This window comes from Bos grunniens, chromosome 8, assembly GCF_055505025.1.
Source record: "Bos grunniens cultivar Pamir isolate PY7600 chromosome 8, Bosgru_T2T1.0, whole genome shotgun sequence".
Classification (NCBI taxonomy): domain Eukaryota; kingdom Metazoa; phylum Chordata; class Mammalia; order Artiodactyla; family Bovidae; genus Bos; species Bos grunniens.
In genome coordinates, this window is record NC_141172.1 from 22251913 (window position 1) to 22271791 (window position 19879).

General features: G+C 38.9%; 1 protein-coding gene across 5 annotated transcripts in view; it reads right to left on the reverse strand.

Moving 5' to 3' along the window:
* The window catches only part of FOCAD (focadhesin), a 303578-nt gene that overhangs the window by 233852 nt on the left and 49847 nt on the right, over positions 1–19879 (reverse strand). For 4 of the 5 annotated variants that reach the window (XM_086414321.1, XM_086414322.1, XM_086414319.1 and 1 more), the window contains one exon: positions 15660–15764. In XM_086414321.1, the coding sequence (XP_086270447.1) occupies positions 15660–15736 (77 nt within the window). In that variant the 5' untranslated portion in view covers positions 15737–15764. Of the gene's footprint in view, positions 1–12741; positions 12872–15659; positions 15765–19879 lie in introns of those variants that run through there. The other variant, XM_086414323.1, reaches the window with a different exon arrangement.

The window sequence follows — 19879 nt, forward strand, 5'->3', positions numbered from 1 at the left end:
AATTATGTAGAATATAGAACAGGGATTATCCAAATTAATTACTGACTTGTGTTGCTTTTGAGTCACTAAGTCGTGTCTAACTCTTTGCAACCCCATGGACTGTAGTTTGCCAGGCTCCTCAGTCCATGAGATTTCCCAGGCAAGAATACTGGAGTGAGTTGCCATTTCCTCCTCCAGGGGATCTTCCTGGTACAGGGATCAAACTCTTTGTCTCGTGCATTGGCAGGCGGATTCTGGACCACTGAGCCACCAGGAAAGCTGAATTACTGACTTAGACATCTGGAAAATTAATTTTTCCAGATAATTAATTATGTCAGATCCGAGTGAAAATTTGTAGGAATAATATACAATATCGATTCCAAGAAATTAAAAACCTTGACAGGGAAAGGAAGTCCAAATTAAGAACACTGAATATTACTGCTGATTAACATTCATTACCATTATACTATTTCAACTTGGTACAACTAAGCTAAAATCAATTATAATTGCCAAAATTTTGTTCTAATACTTTGAATATAATGAAAAGAGCTAAGGTTTCCCTTGTGAATCACTACAATGGCATACGAATGCACCTATAAAATAATATATAAAGCTTTATGGTTCATAGAATGGACATAGTTTTTAATTCAATCTACTTTATTGTGCAGTTGCCATACATAAAGTTTTCTCAGTCTGGCTATACTGATATTTGGAGTCAGATAATTCTTTGGCATAGGGGTTGTTCAATATACCATGGGATATTCAGCAGCATTCCTGGCCTCTACCCACTGGATGCTAATAGCTTTCAGTCTAGTTAAATGTCAATCAAAAATATCTCTCAGATCAGATCAGATCAGATCAGTCGCTCAGTCGTGTCTGACTCTTTGCGACCCCATGAATCGCAGCATGCCAGGCCTCCCTGTCCATCACCAACTCCCGGAGTTCACTCAGGCTCACGTCCATTGAGTCAGTGATGCCATCCAGCCATCTCATCCTCTGTCGTCCCCTTCTCCTCCTGCCCCCAATCCTTCCAGCATCAGAGTCTTTTCCAATGAGTCAACTCTTCACATGAGGTGGCCAAAGTACTGGAGCTTCAGCTTTAGCATCATTCCTTCCAAAGAAATCCCAGGGCTGATCTCCTTCAGAATGGACCGGTTGGATCTCCTTGCAGTCCAAGGGACTCTCAAGAGTCTTCTCCAACACCACAGTTCAAAAGCATCAATTCTTCGGCACTAAGCCTTCTTCACAATCCAACTCTCGCATCCATACATGACCACAGGAAAAACCATAGCCTTGACTAGAGGAACCTTTGTTGGCAAAGTAATGTCTCTGCTTTTGAATATGCTATCTAGCTCTGTCATAACTTTCCTTCCAAGAAGTAAGCGTCTTTTAATTTCCTTCCAAGAAGTAAGCGTCTTTTAATTTCATGGCTGCAGTCACCATCTATAGTGATTTTGGAGCTCAGAAAAATAAAGTCTGACACTGTTTCCACTGTTTCCCCATCTATTTCCCATGAAGTGATGGGACAGGATGCCATGATCTTCGTTTTCTAAATGTTGAGCTTTAAGCCAACTTTTTCACTCTCCACTTTCACTTTCATCAAGAGGCTTTTGAGTTCCTCTTCACTTTCTGCCATAAGGGTGGTATCATCTGCATATCTGAGGTTATTGATATTTCTCCCGGCAATCTTGATTCCAGCTTGTGTTTCTTCCAGTCCAGCATTTCTCATGATGTACTCTGCATATAAGTTAAATAAACAGGGTGACAATATACAGCCTGGACGAACTCCTTTTCCTATTTGGAACCAGTCTGTTGTTCCATGTCCAGTTCTAACTGTTACTTCCTGACCTGCATACAAATTTCTCAAGAGGCAGATCAGGTGGTCTGGTATTCCCATCTCCTTCAGAATTTTCCAGTTTATTGTGATCCACACAGTCAAAGGCTTTGGCATATTTGGAAAACTCAGCAGTGGCCACAGGACTGGAAAAGGTCAGTTTTCATTCCAATCCCAAAGAAAGGCAATGCCAAAGAATGCTCAAACTACTGCACAACTGCACTCATCTCACACGCTAGTAAAGTAATGCTCAAAATTCTCCAGCCAGGCGTCAGCGATATGTGAACCGTGAACTTCCTGATGTTCAAGCTGGTTTTAGAAAAGGCAGAGGAACCAGAGATCAAATTGCCAACATCTGCTGGATCATCGAAAAAGCAAGAGAGTTCCAGAAAAGCATCTATTTCTGCTTTATTGACTATGCCAAAGCCTTTGTGTGGATCACAATAAACTGTGGAAAATTCTGAAGGACATTACCAAATGTCCCCTGGGTCCACAATTGCCCCTGGTTAAGAACCACTGAACTAGGTAAAATGGCAAGCACTGTGCAAAGTATAAAACTAACTCAAACGTGGTACTAGCCCTGAGCTATTCAAAAAGACAATGATTCCACCATTATCCTTCTTTACTGAGCCAAAAGCAATCAATCAATCATGTCCAAAATTTGAAGTTTCTTATGGAAAATTTGTGGAGAAAGTAATGGCACCCCACTCCAGTACTCTTGCTTGGAAAATCCATGGATGGAGGAGCCTAGTACGCTGCAGTCCATGGGGTTGCAAAGAGTCAGACACAACTGAGCGACTTCACTTTCACTTTTCACTTTCATGCACTGGAGAAGGAAATGGCAACCCACTCCAGTGTTCTTGCCTGGAGAATCCCAGGGATGGCGGAGCCTGGCGGGCTGCCGTCTATGGGGTCGCACAGAGTCGGACACGACTGAAGCGATTTAGCAGCATGGAAATATAGTCATCCAATAATAACATTAGGTACACAAAGGTAATGGTACAGTAGAAAATAGAAGACTTAAAATGGAAAACAAATGTACAATTATTCCTTGCAAAAAACAGAAGCATGTTCCAAAATAAACAAACAGTATTAAATATTATGCATGCTGATCTGGGTATGATAGAAAATAGGGTTAATTTCCTATTTAAAATACTATAATTAGCACATTTAAAATGTCCTAAGGCTAAGTATAGTTTACTCTTCATATAGTTAAGATTGATTCTTAAATTTATAGATTATTCAAGATTTTTCTTTCCTTTCTTCTCACTGCTTATTAGCCATTCCATTTCTTCCAAGTACCTCTGAGAAAGGTCAAGGTAAATCTACAATTCAAACTTTACTCGTCATTAGAAGCACTGTTGAGGAATAAAAAAAATGTGATTCAAAAGAACATCAAAACAAAACCTGGGTTATGCCTTAAAATGTCAGTTATCCCCCAAACTAGTAGTCAAGTCATAAAGAGTAATTTGACTACAACACTTTATTCAAAATGATAGATAGGATGCACATACAATCATCCTGATCACTTGAAAGGCTAACACTGGCAGACAATAAGCTCTATACAACTTTGAAACGCAAACACAAATGCGGGGCACTGAAGTCATTATTTACATAAGCAGTGCCTACATAGCATCATCCGAATCATTTACTGTCATGCTGCCACATCCACGTCTCAGAAACAAAAACCAGAAATGGAGAAGTGATGTGAAACAGTGTACGGGACACACTGAATTAAGGGAAAGAATCAAGCATTCCAAATTCACCTTCTGTCTCTGCAACACATTGTGTGATCTCAAGCAAGAGAATTAACCTCTCTTGCTTGGGCAAGAGTTTCTTCAGCTGTAAAATGAGGAAACCAGACTAAGTACCTTCCAGGGCTAAAGTTCTATAACCCAAGTCACCCATTAAAGCTCTAACCTTTGAATTGCTCAAAATCAGAGGTGGATGGCTCTCAACTATTAATAATTCTATGCCAAGTTTAAACAGCTCTAAGGTCAACATCTAATAAAACCTAAGGCCTCAAAACAGTGGTCTCCTATTTTTATCTCAAATAAATAAATCACCCTATATTTTTCATTTCAGAGAGAAATGCAGTACTGTATCCAGAATAAGCCCACAGAAAATTTCAAATCAGGGTTTCCTAACTCTTAAGACATACATCCAATAGGCTCTGCTTTCTTCTTAAAAGAGAGTAACATTGTTTGTAAAGATTGAAGTCAATACAAAACAAGCAACCAGGTCACCCTTCATTGGCCTCTGGTGCCTCCAATTTCTCCTTCACTCTGTGGTTTTTAATATTTCTGTTGTTTTCCTGCCACATATGAGCCAATTTGTTGTATGTTCTTTGGCACGTGCCCATTTCATAATTTGTAAATGTTTTAACTGCCATTTTAAGTAAAGCATTCAACACAGTACCTAACACAAAGAATACTTTGTAAATGTGGTTCTATTATGATTATCATGCAGATAAATTTGATTCTTAAACTAGAGCATAAGCAGCTTGAAAGCTGGGTCTCTATCTTCTTATTCTTATGCTTCCCTTTCAGTGCCTAATGCACATTTTAAATAAATGTAACAAACACACACTTTTCCCAAAGTACCTTTTTAAACTCTCTGAATGGATCATGAAAAACCAACATCACAACCCCTCTAAGTACACTGTTTCAAAGTTAACAACATTCAGAGGCAAAAAAAAAAAAAAAAAACACAGAAGAAGCAGGCAGAGTTCCTACCCAATACTTCAGGACTCCCTACCCTTTAATAACATTGTCAACAACACAGAGCAGTGCATGCATCTTAGCAGACTGGAGTGCGGGAAGCAATAAATGAAAAATTCGTGGTTCCACTAGACTAGCACAGAGACAACGATAAAATAAGGTATGTAACTAGATTCACCTTTCCAAGTATAAATGCATCAATCTTAATAGAAAAGAAAGAGTTAAAAAAAAAAATAGTCTTGTGGTAGGCAAATCAAAAAGCAAAAGTTATTTGTAACCTTTAGGTCACCTCAACCTTTCTGCTACATCTCTAAATGTAGGAAAGCTATGATTTGATTTATATCATAAATCCAGCAATAGACACAGATTGCCTTTTCTGTGTGAGGAAACAATGCCTGCAGTCACCATGCATTTTCATGTATGCAGCTGTGACCCCGGCGCTTTCAGAAGCATAGCATAGCACTTACTACATCAAATACGCATTTTAAAAGCATTTCTCTACCTGCTCTGAATTTTGATTTGAAAATGTTGGTTAGAAGCCAAAGTAGGATTAAAAAAAGAGAAAAAAAAAAAAAGCTCTGCAGATTTTAAGATAAAAATGAATAAAAATTGATTCCACAATAAATATTACTATAAAAAAAGAAAAATTAAATGATAATAGTGAATCTTTATCTATCCTATAGAGTCTTAAGACAAATGCATTTCATCCACGCCAGAAAAAGAAGACTTGGAACAAAAAAAATTTAATTTTGACATTTTTTATTAATTTCCTTTTTTCTTTGGGTCTATAAGGCAGATAGGGAGAAGATAAGATTTCTTTGAAAAGAGATTTCATATTACAATGGTTCTGCCCTCATAGTGAACCTTTCCCACGACTCCTACTTTGAGAGGCAGGGTTTTAACACAAAGATGTCTGCCAGTGTCAGAAGGCTAGAACTATTTTAGGTACTAGTTGGTGGCTAGGGGAAACAGAGACACACAGGGTTCAAAACATCTATTATTAAGTTACATCCTTGATTGGGAAAGAAAAGAAACTAAAGATAAGATAAATAGGCTAATAAGGCAAAAGTCAAAATATCTTGTGCTCTTAAAGACACTTACCACCAAATCACCATACCAATTTTTAAATTAAGCATGTGCACTTAGCAGAACTTATGAAATATTTCCTGGTGGCAACTGCTAACTGAAAGATAGTATATGTACAAATTATTCTTTAGGTCTGATTTTTAAACACCAAGTGTAAACCCCAGGTGACTGAAACCATGAATTGTGAACAAAGACTCCCCTGGGTGGGAAAGATGAGGGAAAAGAAGAAATGAAAATGGAAGCAAAACATGCAGTTTGACAGTAAGAATCAAGTCATATAGATGTCCACATCTAAAGCTTATCTGTATCTCCACTGCCATTAGTAAATCTGAAAGGAGTGGTAGAGTTGGGAAATTACCGTTTTGAAATTATCTCAGTGAAAATTAATAGGGAGGGGGGAGCTGTGAGTTTAATGAGGAACACGATATATTCATGGTCTCATAGCATCTTCTCCACAGACTGCTTATTAATTACAAGAAGAAGATGGTAACTACACAGTAAAGAAACCATATATTACCTTGATAGGGTAATGAAAATTAAAATCACCAGTGAAAGGCAAGATGGACATCAGTGTCTCCAGACGAGATGTCCTGAGAAAGGCACAGCAAACTTTCACAGTATTCGAAAATGTCAATGTCATAAAAGATAAAGGATGAGAAAATTCCAAGTTTTAAAAGACTAAAAAGATATGACAGTTAAAGACAACATATGATCCTAAACTGGAGCCCGTACACTAAAAATAAAAAGGAAAGAGGTATGAAAGGACGTTATTAAGCCAAATGGCAAAACTAGGATATGGATTATAGGTAAAAGTGTTAAATGAACATCAAATTTTCTTGATTTGATAACTGTACTCTGGTTATATAAAAATCCTTGTTCTTAGAAAACACACCCTACTGAATATGTACAATCTACTCTCCAATAGTTTTTAATTCTATAGAGAGAAGGATAATGAGAATGTGGAAAATCAGTGAATTGGGATAAATGCCAGATGGAAATTTTCTGTACTATTCTTGCACCTTTTCTGGAACTTTAAAATTCTTTCAAAATAAGTTTAAAAAATAAAACCTTCAATGACTTCCTACTACTCTTTAAAGAAAACCCAAAGTCTCTACCATGGCTTGCATCTTCTAGGCCATGTCTAACTCTCCTGAGCCTCTGTCTTGGCCTCTTCCTCCCTTAAACACTAAGCTCCAGGCACCCTGCCTCCTGTTAGCTCCTCTAGGGCACCAGGCCCTCACAAAGCAGCAGCTAAGCACATGCTTTTCCCTAGATCTGAGATGCTCTGCATTCTTCGCACAGCCAATTCCATTTCACCCACCAAAATGGAGAGGAGACAATGCAAAAAGAGTTTAATGCTAAGAAGTGACTTCTACTTTTCAGGGAAAAAAGAGGTATGAACCATAAAGTACTTCAACCTTCAGGACACACATCTTTAAGATCTCAAAATTAACTCTACATCTAAATAAACTCATAACATTACACAAACATATGCAAATACTGACAAAGTAAATAACTTTCATCTACTCTGGGTATAATCACCCATTGCTATTGGCCTAATCACCCATTTCAGAGCATACCATCTGCCCAAAACATTTAATATTCCCTTATTTCAGAAAGTACAGCTTGATGTTGATCAGACCAACTCTTTCCATAAACAAGATTCTCAACATGTGATATTTGTGCATGTCAGCCACTGTCTGGCACATCAGAATAACACACAAATTCTGGAACAAGCAGTTACCGCTCATGAATTCACAGCTATTTCCTCACTTCAGCTGAGGGAAGAGAGATCTTAAAAAGACTGCCATAATATGAATACATAGAGGAAAAATTAAAAGCAAGAGTACATGATAAAATTTTAAGAGGAAAAAATGGCATATTACAAAGAAAATGAGCCTCTCATAATTAATAAATCTTAAAATTTTAGTCTGGGCTTCCTTGGTGGCTCAGTGGTAAAAACTCACCTGCCAATGCACAGGTTCAATCCCTAGGAGGGAAGGATCCCCTGGGGGAGGAAATTGCAGCATGGATTCGCAAAAGAATCATATGTAACTTAGTGACTAAACAATAACAACAACAACAAAATTTAGTCATTCTTTCTTATAATCAAAATATCAGGCAAACGCTGGTCTGCTGCACTTCCTGTATGGTCAATGTTATAGAGCACTGCTGCTGCTGCTGCTGCTGCTAAGTCGCTTCAGTCGGGTCTGACTCTGTGCAACCCCATAGACAGCAGCCCACTAGGCTCCCCCGTCCCTGAGATTCTCCAGGCAAGAACACTGGAGTGGGTTGCCATTTCCTTCTCCAATGTATGAAAGTGAAAAGTGAAAGTGAAGTTGCTCAGTCGTGCCTGACTCTTAGCAACTCCATGGACTGCAGCCTACCAGGCTCCTCTGTCCATGGGATTTTCCAGGCAAGAGTACTGGAGTGAAATAACTTAAAAATAAGTGTTTATAACAAAGTGGAGTTCAAGCTAACAAGAAGAAAAATTAGACCAAACATAAAATGGGAGGGGAAAAATAAGCCTGAAATAAAGGATATCTTAGTGGTCATCTTTCATGGTTTTTTTTTTAAGTGATTAAACTAAAAATTGTTCACAGATTAAAAAAAGGAGAGGGGGGAGGTTAAAGTTTTTGAAAACAGTTAAATGTCTAAATCAGAGGTCACAAACGGTTGCCCTTGGATTGCATCTTGTGAGCAGATGTGTTCGGTCTGCCGACTCTGTATTTTGAAAAACTGGAATTGTTTTCCAACATTTACTAGTCGAAATATTTCATTTAAAATGTTATTAATACTGAAGGATCTGAAGGTCTGGCGACAACAAAGCCCCATGCCTCACTGCAACAACTGGCCAGCAGTCCTCAATCCAACCACCACACTAATAACAATCCAGGAAGCTTTGAGTGTTACCAGTGCTGGAGGCTGAGCCCTACTCATTCTCGGGAGAGCCCAGGCACTACAGTTAAAAGTTCCTCAGAGAACTCTAACAGTGCAACCAGAATTGAGAGTCCTGGGCCTAGAGTAAAACTTGCATATTCTCTTCATTTAATCACAGTAGCCAACTGTGCTCTATTGCTCTTCCAATTTACCCCCATTCTAAAAGGTCCTGGAAATTGAAACTCCATTTAAATATCCTCCTTTAATCTTGTTTAAGTCACAAGACTATAGAAGGGTTCAGTTAAGCAAAATGAACTTTACTGGCTATACGCACTCTTATCTGATGTATCTCAAAGCATGGTGGATAAATAGATCATCTGTGTACCCAGATGATGTATGGGTAAAGTGTGTGCTCCAGACATATACATGAAAAACACTGAACTCCTTCCACACTAAAACACTGAAAACCATCACTGGTTTGTAGAATGGTGCTGAGGATTCAAGGGATTAGAGCTGGTAGACAGAGCGCCTGAAGAACTATGGATGGAGGTTTGTTACATTGTACAGGAGGTGGTGATCAAAACCAACCCCAAGGAAAAGAAATGCAAGAAGGCAAAATGGTTGTCTGAGGAGGCCTTACAAATAGCTGAGAAAAGAAGAAAAGCAAAAGGCAAAGGAGAAAAGGAAAGATATACCCATCTGAATGCAGAGTTCCAAAGAATAGCAAGGAGAGAGAAGAAAGCCTTCCTCAGTGATCAATGCAAAGAAATAGAGGAAAACAATAGAATAGGAAAGACTAGAGATCTCTTCAAGAAAATTAGAGATACCAAGGGAATATTTCATGCAAAGATGGGCTCAATAAAGGACAGAAATGGTATGGCCCTAACAGAAGCAGAAGGTATTAAGAAGAGGGGACAAGAATACACAAAACTATACAAAAAAGATCTGAATGATGCAGATAACCACAATGGTGTGATCATTCACCTAGAGCCAGACATTCTGAAATGTGAAGTCAAGTGGGCCTTAGGAAGCACCACTACAAACAAAGCTTATGGAGGTGATGCAATTCCAGCTGTGCTATTTCAAATCCTAAAAGATGATGCTGTGAAAGTGCTGCACTTAATATGCCAGCAAATTTGGAAAACTCAGCAGTGGCCACAGGACTGGAAAAGGTCAGTTTTCATTCCAAGCCCAAAGAAAGGCACTGTCAAAGAATGTTCAAACTACTGTACAATTGCACTCATCTCACACGCTAGCAAAGTAATGCTCAAAAGTCTCCAAGTGAGGCTTCAACAGTACGTTAACCGAGAACTTCCAGATGTTCAAGCTGGACATAGAAAAGGCAGAGGAACCAGAGACCAAATTGACATCTGTTGAATCATAGGAAAAGCAAGAGAGTTCCAGAAAAATATCTACTGCTGCTTCATTGACTACGCTAAAGCCTTTGACTGTGTGTATCACAACAAATTGTGGAAAATTCTTCAAGAGATGGGACTACCAGACCTGACCTTACTCTTGAGAAATCTGTATGGAGGTGAGGAAGCAACACTTAGAACCGGACATGGAACAACAGACCAGTTCCAAATTGAGAAAGGAGTACGTCAAGGCTATATATTGTCACTCTGCTTATTTAACTTATATGCAGAGTACATCATGTGAAATATCACGATGGATAAAGCACAAGCTGGAATCAAGACTGCCGGGGAAAATATCAATAACCTCAGATACACAGATGACACCACCCTTATGGCAGAAAGCGAAGAACTAAAGAGCCATGGCAAACAGATTAGGGAAACAATGGAAACAGTGACAGACTTTATTTTGGGGGGCTCTAAAATCAGGCTATGGTTTTTCCAGTGGTCATGTATGGATGTGAGAGTCGGACTGTGAGAAGTTGAGCACCGAAGAATTGATGCTTTTGAACTGTGGTGTTGGAGAAGACTCTTGAGAGTCCCTTGGACTGCAAGGAGATTCAACCAGTCCATCCTAAAGGAGATCAGTCCTGAGTGTTCATTGGAAGGACTGATGCTGAAGCTGAAACTCCAATACTATGGCCACCTCATGCAAAGAGTTGACTCATTGGAAAAGACCCTGATGCTGGGAGGGATTGGGGACAGGAGAAGAAGGGAACGACAAAGGATGAGATGGCTGGATGGCATCACCGACTCGATGGACATGAGTTTGGGTAAACTCCAGGAGTTGGTGATGGACAGGGAGGCCTGGCGTGCTGCGATTCATGGGGTCGCGAAGAGTCGGACACGACTTAGCGACTGAACTGAACTGAAAATCACTTCAGCCATGATATTAAAAGACGCTTACTCCTTGGAAGAAAAGGTATGACAAACCTAGGCAGCATATTAAAAAGCAGAGACATTGCCAACAAAGCTACGGTTTTTCCAGTAGTCATGTATGGATGTGACAGTTGGACTATAAAGAAAGCTGGGCACTGAAGAATTGATGCTTTTGAACTGTGATGTTGGAGAAGACAGGGAAGCCTGGAGTGCTGCAGTCCGTGGGGTCGCAAAGAGCTGGACTCAACTGAGTTACTGAACTGAACTGGCCCAGGAGAAATACCAAACACCCAAAGGGTTGTGTTTCATTACTTCTGCACCCAAATGTTTATCACAGCATTATTTACAACATCCAAGATATGGAAACACCCTAAGTGTCATTGATAGATGTATGGACAAAGAAGATGTGGTATATATGCACAATGGAATACGACCGAGCCATAAGAAAGATGAAATCCTCCCATTTACAACACATGGATGGACACTGAGGGTAATATGCTAAGTGAAATAAGTCCAACAGAGAAAGACAAATACAATATGATTTCGCTCACATTTGGAATATTAAAAATAAACAAACCAACCAAAAACAAACACATAGATACAGAGAACAGGCTAAGTGATTACCAGAGGGGAAGAGCAGTAGGGGTAAGGCAAAACGGGTAAATGAGGTCAACTCTATGGTAACAGATGGAAACTAAGCATTTGGTGGTAAGGGTGCTGTAGCATCGGAGAAGGCGATGGCAGCCCACTCCAGTACTCTTGCCTGGAAAATCCCATGGACGGAGGAGCCTGGTGGGCTGCAGTCCATGGGGTCGTAAAGAGTCGGACATGACTGAGCGACTCCCCTTTCACTTTTCACTTTCATGCACTGGAGAAGGAAATGGCAATCCACTCCAGTGTTCTTGCCTAGAGAATCCCAGGGACGGGGGAGCCTGGTGGGCTGCCATCTATGGGGTCACACAGAGTCAGACACGACTGAAGTGACTTAGCAGCAGCAGCGTGCTGTAGCGTATATGGAGGTCAAAATATAAGGTTGTACACATGAAACAGTAATACAAACTAATATTTTCTCAATTTTTTAAAAGTTTTAATAAAAAATAAGATGACCAATATTCTGTTTTACTATACTGCAAGTTAATTAGCTATTAGGACAAAAAGAAAATCCAACAGTATACTAGCAGAGTCCTTAATACCATAAAATTAGAGTTGAGTTTCCTGCCTAGAAAGCTTACAATTACTTGTCATACTACTTTCATTTTAGATCAAACCTACAACATAACCAAGGAAAACCTTTCAGTGGAGTTCTAAGCTCCTCATACCCTTTTTATGTTTTCACACACAGCTCATCAGTTTTCTCTCCAAGGCTGGACGATATTGCTCACCAACACGTGGCATACAAGATTCTAAAACAGCATGACAATTTTATGATTGACTCAGGTAATCATAGCTCTCCTGAGGGAAATCTGCTCTTCAGGCTCACCTCTCCTGTGTTTCTGCCATCCAGAATCCCCCGTGGAGGAACCTCAGGTTCTTACACACTCAATTACACTCTACTGATTTATAGTGCCAAACAGCCATTCACACGAGGGCCCTCCATAAACATTACTGGATTATGCCAACTCAAGTGATTGATTCTGGACCTCTTAATGTGCCACCACTCTACACACAATCCTTATATATCCAGTATGATTTCAGTTCTTCAAACAAGGCTCCCAATCCACACCTTGCATCTATTGTCTTCTAAGAACAAGCCTACGGCTAAAAGAGCCAACTACTGGAGAAAATAAACTATGAATAGAAAGCAGGTGAAACATTACAGGTAACAAAGTTTAGCACTCACTCACAGGGAGCACAATCAGTGTGAAAATATAATTATTCTGCATGACTAAAAATGTCCTTAAATCATCATCAAAAAAACTAAGATGGCTATGATCCACCTGGAAAATCTCACCAGAATGCAAGCTCTGATTCAGGTAGTCTGAGACGGGGTCCGAGATTCCACATTCCTAACAAGCTCCCAGGAATTGCTAATGCTGCTCAAAGCTCTGCTACTTCAAGTATGGTAGGGAAACAGCAGTATCAGCATCACCTGGGAGCTTGTTAGACCAGAATACTGAGCCCATGTTAGGTCTAAGGAAACAGAATCTGCCATTCAACAACGTCTCAGGTGATGAATGGTAGAGAGCTGCTAACACACCATCTTATACTCACTGTTGATCAGAATCACCTGGGACTTTTCTGACTCTGATTCAGTTGGTCTAGGGTATTTCATTGTCCTATGTTCATCTGGTTTTAGGCATACCCAGACTTAGTGACTGAACAACAACAGCAAAAGGTGGTTCTCATGAATAGCCAGTGTTGAGAAACAATGAAATTAAAAATACTTAATTGGGTAGCTCTAGGTTGATAGAGCTATGGTTAACGGGTGAGGAATTTGAGGAAATGATGAAAATGTCCTAAAATTGATTATGGCAATGATTGTATGACTACATGAATATACTAAAAATCATTGAATTGTATACTTTAAACAGGTCAGTTGTACAGTACAGTATGTGAATTGTATTTCAATAAAACTGTTAAATAAAATTTTAGAACTCCAGTAGCTTTCCTATTTTAAAATAAGTAAATAACTCCTCCTGAATAACGATGAAGTGGAATTATTTCCTATCCTGGAACTCTGCCCCAAGAGTGTGAACCTCTTTCAAAAAAAGAGAACACAGCCCCAGACATCCTGTATCCTGCATCGAACCTGGACTGGCGATTCAGTTCTTATATGATATTATACATGTTTCAGTGCCATTCTCCCAAATCATCCCCTTGGGGCTGGTGCACTGGGATGACCCAGAGGGATGGTACGGGGAGGGAGGTGGGAGGGGGGTTCAGGATGGGGAGCACGTGTACACCCGTGGTGGATTCATGTTGATGTATGGCAAAACCAATACAATATTGTAAAGTAATTAACCTCCTATTAAAATAAATAAATTTAAATTAAAAAAAAAAGAGCATTAAAAAAAAAAGAGAGAACACAAATGCTTGTATGACCCATCTAGAAACATTAAGTCCTGCTCATTTACTCCTTAGGTTCAATCCTGGTTAAGGTAATGTATATTTTTAAAAGAAAAGCGTATTTATCAATTTGGAAAAGTTTACCTTTCACACCCAGTTTTCAGAGTATTTTCAAATAAATAATTTTCCTTTTGCTTCCCCAACTTAAAATTAATGAGTTAACTACTAAGTTAACAATGAATTAACTAATTCATTGTACTACATTCTTCCAATTGTTCTATATTTTTGAAAACATTCAAAAAACATGTTAAGGGGATTTCCCTGGTGGTTCGTAGTTAACAGTCTGCCCTGCAATGCAGGGAACATGGGTTCAATCCCTCATTGAGGAACCAAGATCCCACATGCTGTGGGGTAACTAAGCCCACGCCACAACTAGAGAGTCCAGTGACGCAACTACAGAGCCCCAGCGCCACAAATACAGAGTCCAAGCACCACAGTGAAATATCCCACATGATGCAAGGCAGATCCCACGTGCCACAATTAAGATCCAGTGCAGACAAACAAATGATTTAAAAAACAAATGTTAACAAAAAATATATAAAATGCAAATCTGACCTTGTTTTTAAAAAGCGACTTAAGAAACTCGATAATATGCTCATAAAAATAAAGGAGATGGTAAGTAGCACTAAACTAACAGGAAAGATCACTGTAATATATGAGACACTGTTTACTTACTATCAAAAGGAAAGTACTATACATGTATGTAAGTAACAGGCACTATATATCAGGAGAGGCACTCACGGCTTCTGATAGCAGTGGTGTCAAATGCTTGAAACTGCAGGTTTTATATGCTCAAGCCAATGACAATTCCCAAGTATGGTCTACTCTCCCTACTGGATCACCACAGCCTATGGAAGTCATTTTCCCCCAGAACCAGTGCCCTTGTTTAGGGTGCCATGGGTTCATTCTTTATAAAAGGTATATTCTAGATGCATCACTGAACAGATTTTCTAGGACAATATACACTGATTATGGGACATCTTCTGGCATCCTCTACTAAGTGGGAGCCCCTCTCTTATGAAATGACTTTCTAGGACCTTCAACGCAATGGTTAAGGTCACCTTCACAAGTAAGTATGCCTTCCCTTGCCCAAACTCTCCCATAAAATTCAATGCATTTCACTGGAACTATTGCAGTAATATATATATATATATATATCAGAGAAGGCTATGGCACCCCACTCCAGTACTCTTGCCTGGAAAATCCCATGGACGGAGGAGCCTGATGGGCTGCAGTCCATGGGGTCGCTAAGAGTCAGACACGACTGAGCGACTTCACTTTCTCTTTTCACTTTCATGCATTGGAGAAGGAAATGGCAACCCACTCCAGTGTTCTTGCCTGGAGAATCCCAGGGATGGGGGAGCCTGGTGGGCTGCCATCTATGGGGTCGCACAGAGTCAGACACGACTGAAGTGACTTAGCATAGCATAGCATAGTCCTGTTACTTTCTATAGTGAGGAAGTTTATCTTCCTGCTTTTAATACATTTGTTCAATGAACTCTTCAGTTTTCACAGCATTGGGAAAATGATTCTATATCCCAGATCAAAATGAATGACTTGAATTTTGGACAAAAGATTCCAATTCCAAGGAAGCAAGCTGAAAGCCACAGTGATGATACTCAGCATACAGTAGTCAATTCTATCTCAATCCTGAGTGTTGGAAATATAACTTCCTGAGAGGTTAAGACTCACAGTCTCTGTGAACTTCAATAACTAATTCTTAATGAATTAGCATGTCTTAATTCATAACATTTAACAATTCACTAAAAACAAAAGTTTCAAAAGAAAGGAGAAAAGGCTTACCTAATATTATATATATCCTGAATATTCTTCTCCCCGCTGTGTCCTTCCTTAACAGCTTGCATTTGTAATAGTTTCATAAGGGCTTTTATCAAGCCATGTGTATTTCTGTAAAGAAATATAATAGCATGTCAAATGTTATAAAGTGAACAGTCTACTCAGGTACTTAATCCTACCACTTTTGATAGTTGAACACTTGCCACCCACACTGAACAGTAGCCATCCACATACACCTAGCTTATCCCATAGCATAGCCGAGAGGCCTACAAGCTCCCATTCAACACAATGAAGGAGAAGTGAAGCCAAAGAATCAAACTACCAACCTATCTATCACCTCACTGCATATACTGGGGGGAAATCAATCAGGGAAAAGTAAACATTAGCCCACGTAATTGCAGGCAGTGACCACATCAATTACCCACACTGAATAATCAAGTCCTTCATTTATAAATATTAGCAGACCATGAAAAATAACGAGACAGATGAAATGGAATGGCCACTAAAAAAAAAAGTGGGCCAGGGGACCAATCAGAGCAAATAACCCCCATTAAAACAAAGCTAATGGGAGCAGGGAAGAGAAATTTAAGTTTTCTCCTTATTCTCTGTGAGAAGCAGCAAGATAATAAATCAGAAAAAATGGCCTGCTTTTTAAATTTTTTTCCTGTTACTAATGTTTTCTAACTACTAAATAGGATTTTATTTCAGCTTTCGTGAGGTAAAACTAACAAAAACAACTGTAATATAACGTGTACAAAATGATTTACGTGTGCATTTTAAAATGGTTGCCAAAATCAAGTTAATTAACACATATATCACCTCACATAGTTACTTTTTAGTTTTCATTTTTTTGGATAAAATGCTAAATACTCTTAGCAAATTTCAAGTACACAATACAACATTGTTGACTTTAGTTACTATGCTGTACATTAGATCCTCAGAACTTAATCATAACTGGAAGCTTGTATCTTTCAACCAGCATCTCCCCATTTCTCCTACCCGCCCCTGGCAACCACCATTCTACTCTCTGCTTCTATCTGTTCAATTTCTTTTTTTAGATTCCACATACAAGTGGTACCATATGGTATTTATCTTCCTCTGTCTGGGTTATTTCACTTAGCACAATGCCCTCCAGGTTCATCCACATTGTCACAAATTACCCTGATCTCTTTAAAGTAAGATTCTCCCTGGGAATGAGAAAGAAATCTTAGAAATACAGATTATTTGCTAAATGAAAAAAAAACCCAATATTTTAAAAATCATAACTGTTAATAATTATGGAGCATCTATTGTAAGTTAAGTACTCTCTTAAGTGCTTAACACGCATTATGTCATTATTATCTAGAAATCACTGGTAACTTTACCATAGGGCTAGGACAAGACCTGGACTTAATTAACAAAAGTCATTTCGGGCAATTATGTGAGATGTTATTTAGTGTACTCTTTGATGGCATTTAAAGTTTTACAACTGGTAAACGGTTTGGCCATGCTGTCCAATACAGCAGCCAACGGGCACACAGGCTACTGAGCATGTGTAACATGGCTAATCCGCACTGGGATGTGCTGTACTGTAAAATACCTGCTGCATTTTAAAGACGTAGGGACTTGCCTGGTGATCCAGTGGTTAAAAACCTCCTGCCAATGTGGGAGTCATGAGTTTGATCCCTGGTCCAGGAAGATCCCATATGCCACAGAGCAACTAAGCCCGTGCACCACAATAAGAGAAGCCATTGCAGTGGGAAGCCCAAGCCCAGCAAGAAAAGTAGCCCTCACTCGTGGCAACTAGAGAAAGCCCACACATCAAAGAAGACCCAGCAAAGATAAAAATATATAAACAAGAGGAATAAAATATAATTAAAAAAAAAGACTGAGAACACAAAAATATTGTAAAATATCATATGTAGATTTTTATATTGATTACATCTTGATTATATACATATTTTTGATATATGAGGTTACACAAAATAGATTATTAAAGTTAACACCACTGGTTTCTTTTTAATGTGGCTACTAGGAAAATTTTGAATTATATATGTGGTTCACACTTGTGGCTCAGAATATATTTCTATTTCACAGTACTGCTAAAGACACTTATGGTTTGTTTCCTAAGTAGATTCTTTGGTGAGCAGTGAGGCTTTTCTTGCAGTTGAAGCATTTCCCACAATCTACACAACAGTATGTTTTCTTTCCCACGTGGCTCCTCTTATGACCATGCAGTGTACATTCATGAATGAGTGTTTTGTGACAGGCAGCACACAAACATGGTTTCTCTCCTACGTAGATCCTCTGGTCAAGAGTGATGTCTCAACACTGCATAAGCCTGTTCCCTAAGATTCTCTCCTGTGTGTTCCTTGCTGTATGTCAAACCGAGGTTCACTTTTCTCACATACCCTATATTGGTGTTACGTCAACTCCACTTTGCTTTCACTAAAAATATGGCCAGTGAATCCCACTGTGACTCGGTGAAAATTAAAAAGTACATTTTTAAAAAACTAGTGGGAAGTACAGTTGTCTTAGAAAGGTCTGATGGCATGGCACCCCCTTGGGAACAGGGGTTCTGTCTTGATGTTCTTCCCTCATGAGTGCTCAGATTCTTCCAGGAGCCTTCTCTGTTGACACTCTTGAGTTTCTAGAGCCCTCTTACTCTAAAGCTTAGGAAGAAGATATCTTAACATGCAAACATTCAGAATAAATTCCTTCTTTACAATTCCTCACACCATTCACTTTTACAGAATGAGACCCATTCTGCAGCTAAGGACCCTGGACTTTAAGAACGGTATTTTCCAGTCTATGCTCCAGCTCTTCACAACTCTGCTTACTTTCCTTCACCAAGATCTAGAGATCCTTCAGCATGGAGATTGCAACTGACTCTATCACTGGTTTATCAAGAACATATTCTGGGTGTGAAGGTCTGACCTCAGTCACACAGAAGCTCCTTGGAGCTTCAGGGGGATTCAGTTTCTCCAAATATGCAAATTGGCTAAAGCTAACTCATCAGGCCTCAGTGCTACAATCTTGCTTTTTGAAAGTTAGTCTTTCAAAAACCCTACAACTCTGACCTAAGCCAGTGCCTAAATTTTCGACAAGACTATGAAATCTCCGGTCTATACCTATGTTTAGCAGACAAATTCTAATCATCACTGAGTCAGTGAGCACTTCCAGATCCCTCTGTCTGACTGAGACCTATCACCGGAGGTCTACTGTGGTTTTTTGCCTTGGTGAGAGCAGCACTGTGTGTTCAGAAGTTTCCTTGTCTTCTCATCTTCAATGTTTATGCAACTGACAATAAGCTTTAAAGCTGATTTCAGCTAAAAATAACCCCATTTATATATGGATGAAATGGAGATGGAAAAAGTCTAGACCTCACCTAGTAACCTCATAAGACCACTCCCTGGGCCTAATGATGAGTTTAAAGGGTACTCATATTAAATGATCAGTACTGATTGAATTTCTGGCTGAATTTCTTTCATGAAATATGAATTCATTAAATAATCCCTTTTGGTATGTAAAACTAAATTGGTTTTCCTTATCTAATGATTTATTTGTCATATGAATAGTTTAAGAGAAGATAGATAACAGACACGATTTTTAACCAACTGGGGTCACTTACTTCTTTGTGAAAACAGTACAATCACACAGAAAGCACACACATCCTACGTACATTTAATTCAAGGCATTTCCAAGAACCACTGTGACCTGTAAATTTTCAGCTTTTTAAAATCTTTATGTTATACCTTGCTTTTATTTGTGGGCTGAGATTTTACTATGTGGATAACTGAGTCTGTACTATATTTTAAGCAAGAGTGTAACATGAATAGATTATGAATATTGAAAGATGATGGCATCAATAAATCATGTGTAGATCCATTCAAGTAGTAACATAGTTGCCTTAAATTCAATTGAATAATTTCTTAAATTTTTAAATATTTCAAGTGAGCTGAGAGGGATGGATGGTTTCAGATTTTCATTTAAGTTCCTGCTTTAATTCTAATTTACTGGAAAATGTTGGGCAAGTCACTTAATGCCTACGAGCAAGTCACTTAAGGCCAACATCCTCATCTGAGCAACTTAGAAGCATGATAATAAACTCAATCTTGCGTTGTTTTAAAGAATAAATTAATGTATGTCAGTAAAGTGTCTGGTTATTTTTGCAATAAATCAACAATCTAATACTTATACCATTAAGATTGCAATGTTTCTCCCTTTGTAAGGTTATGCAAACAAAA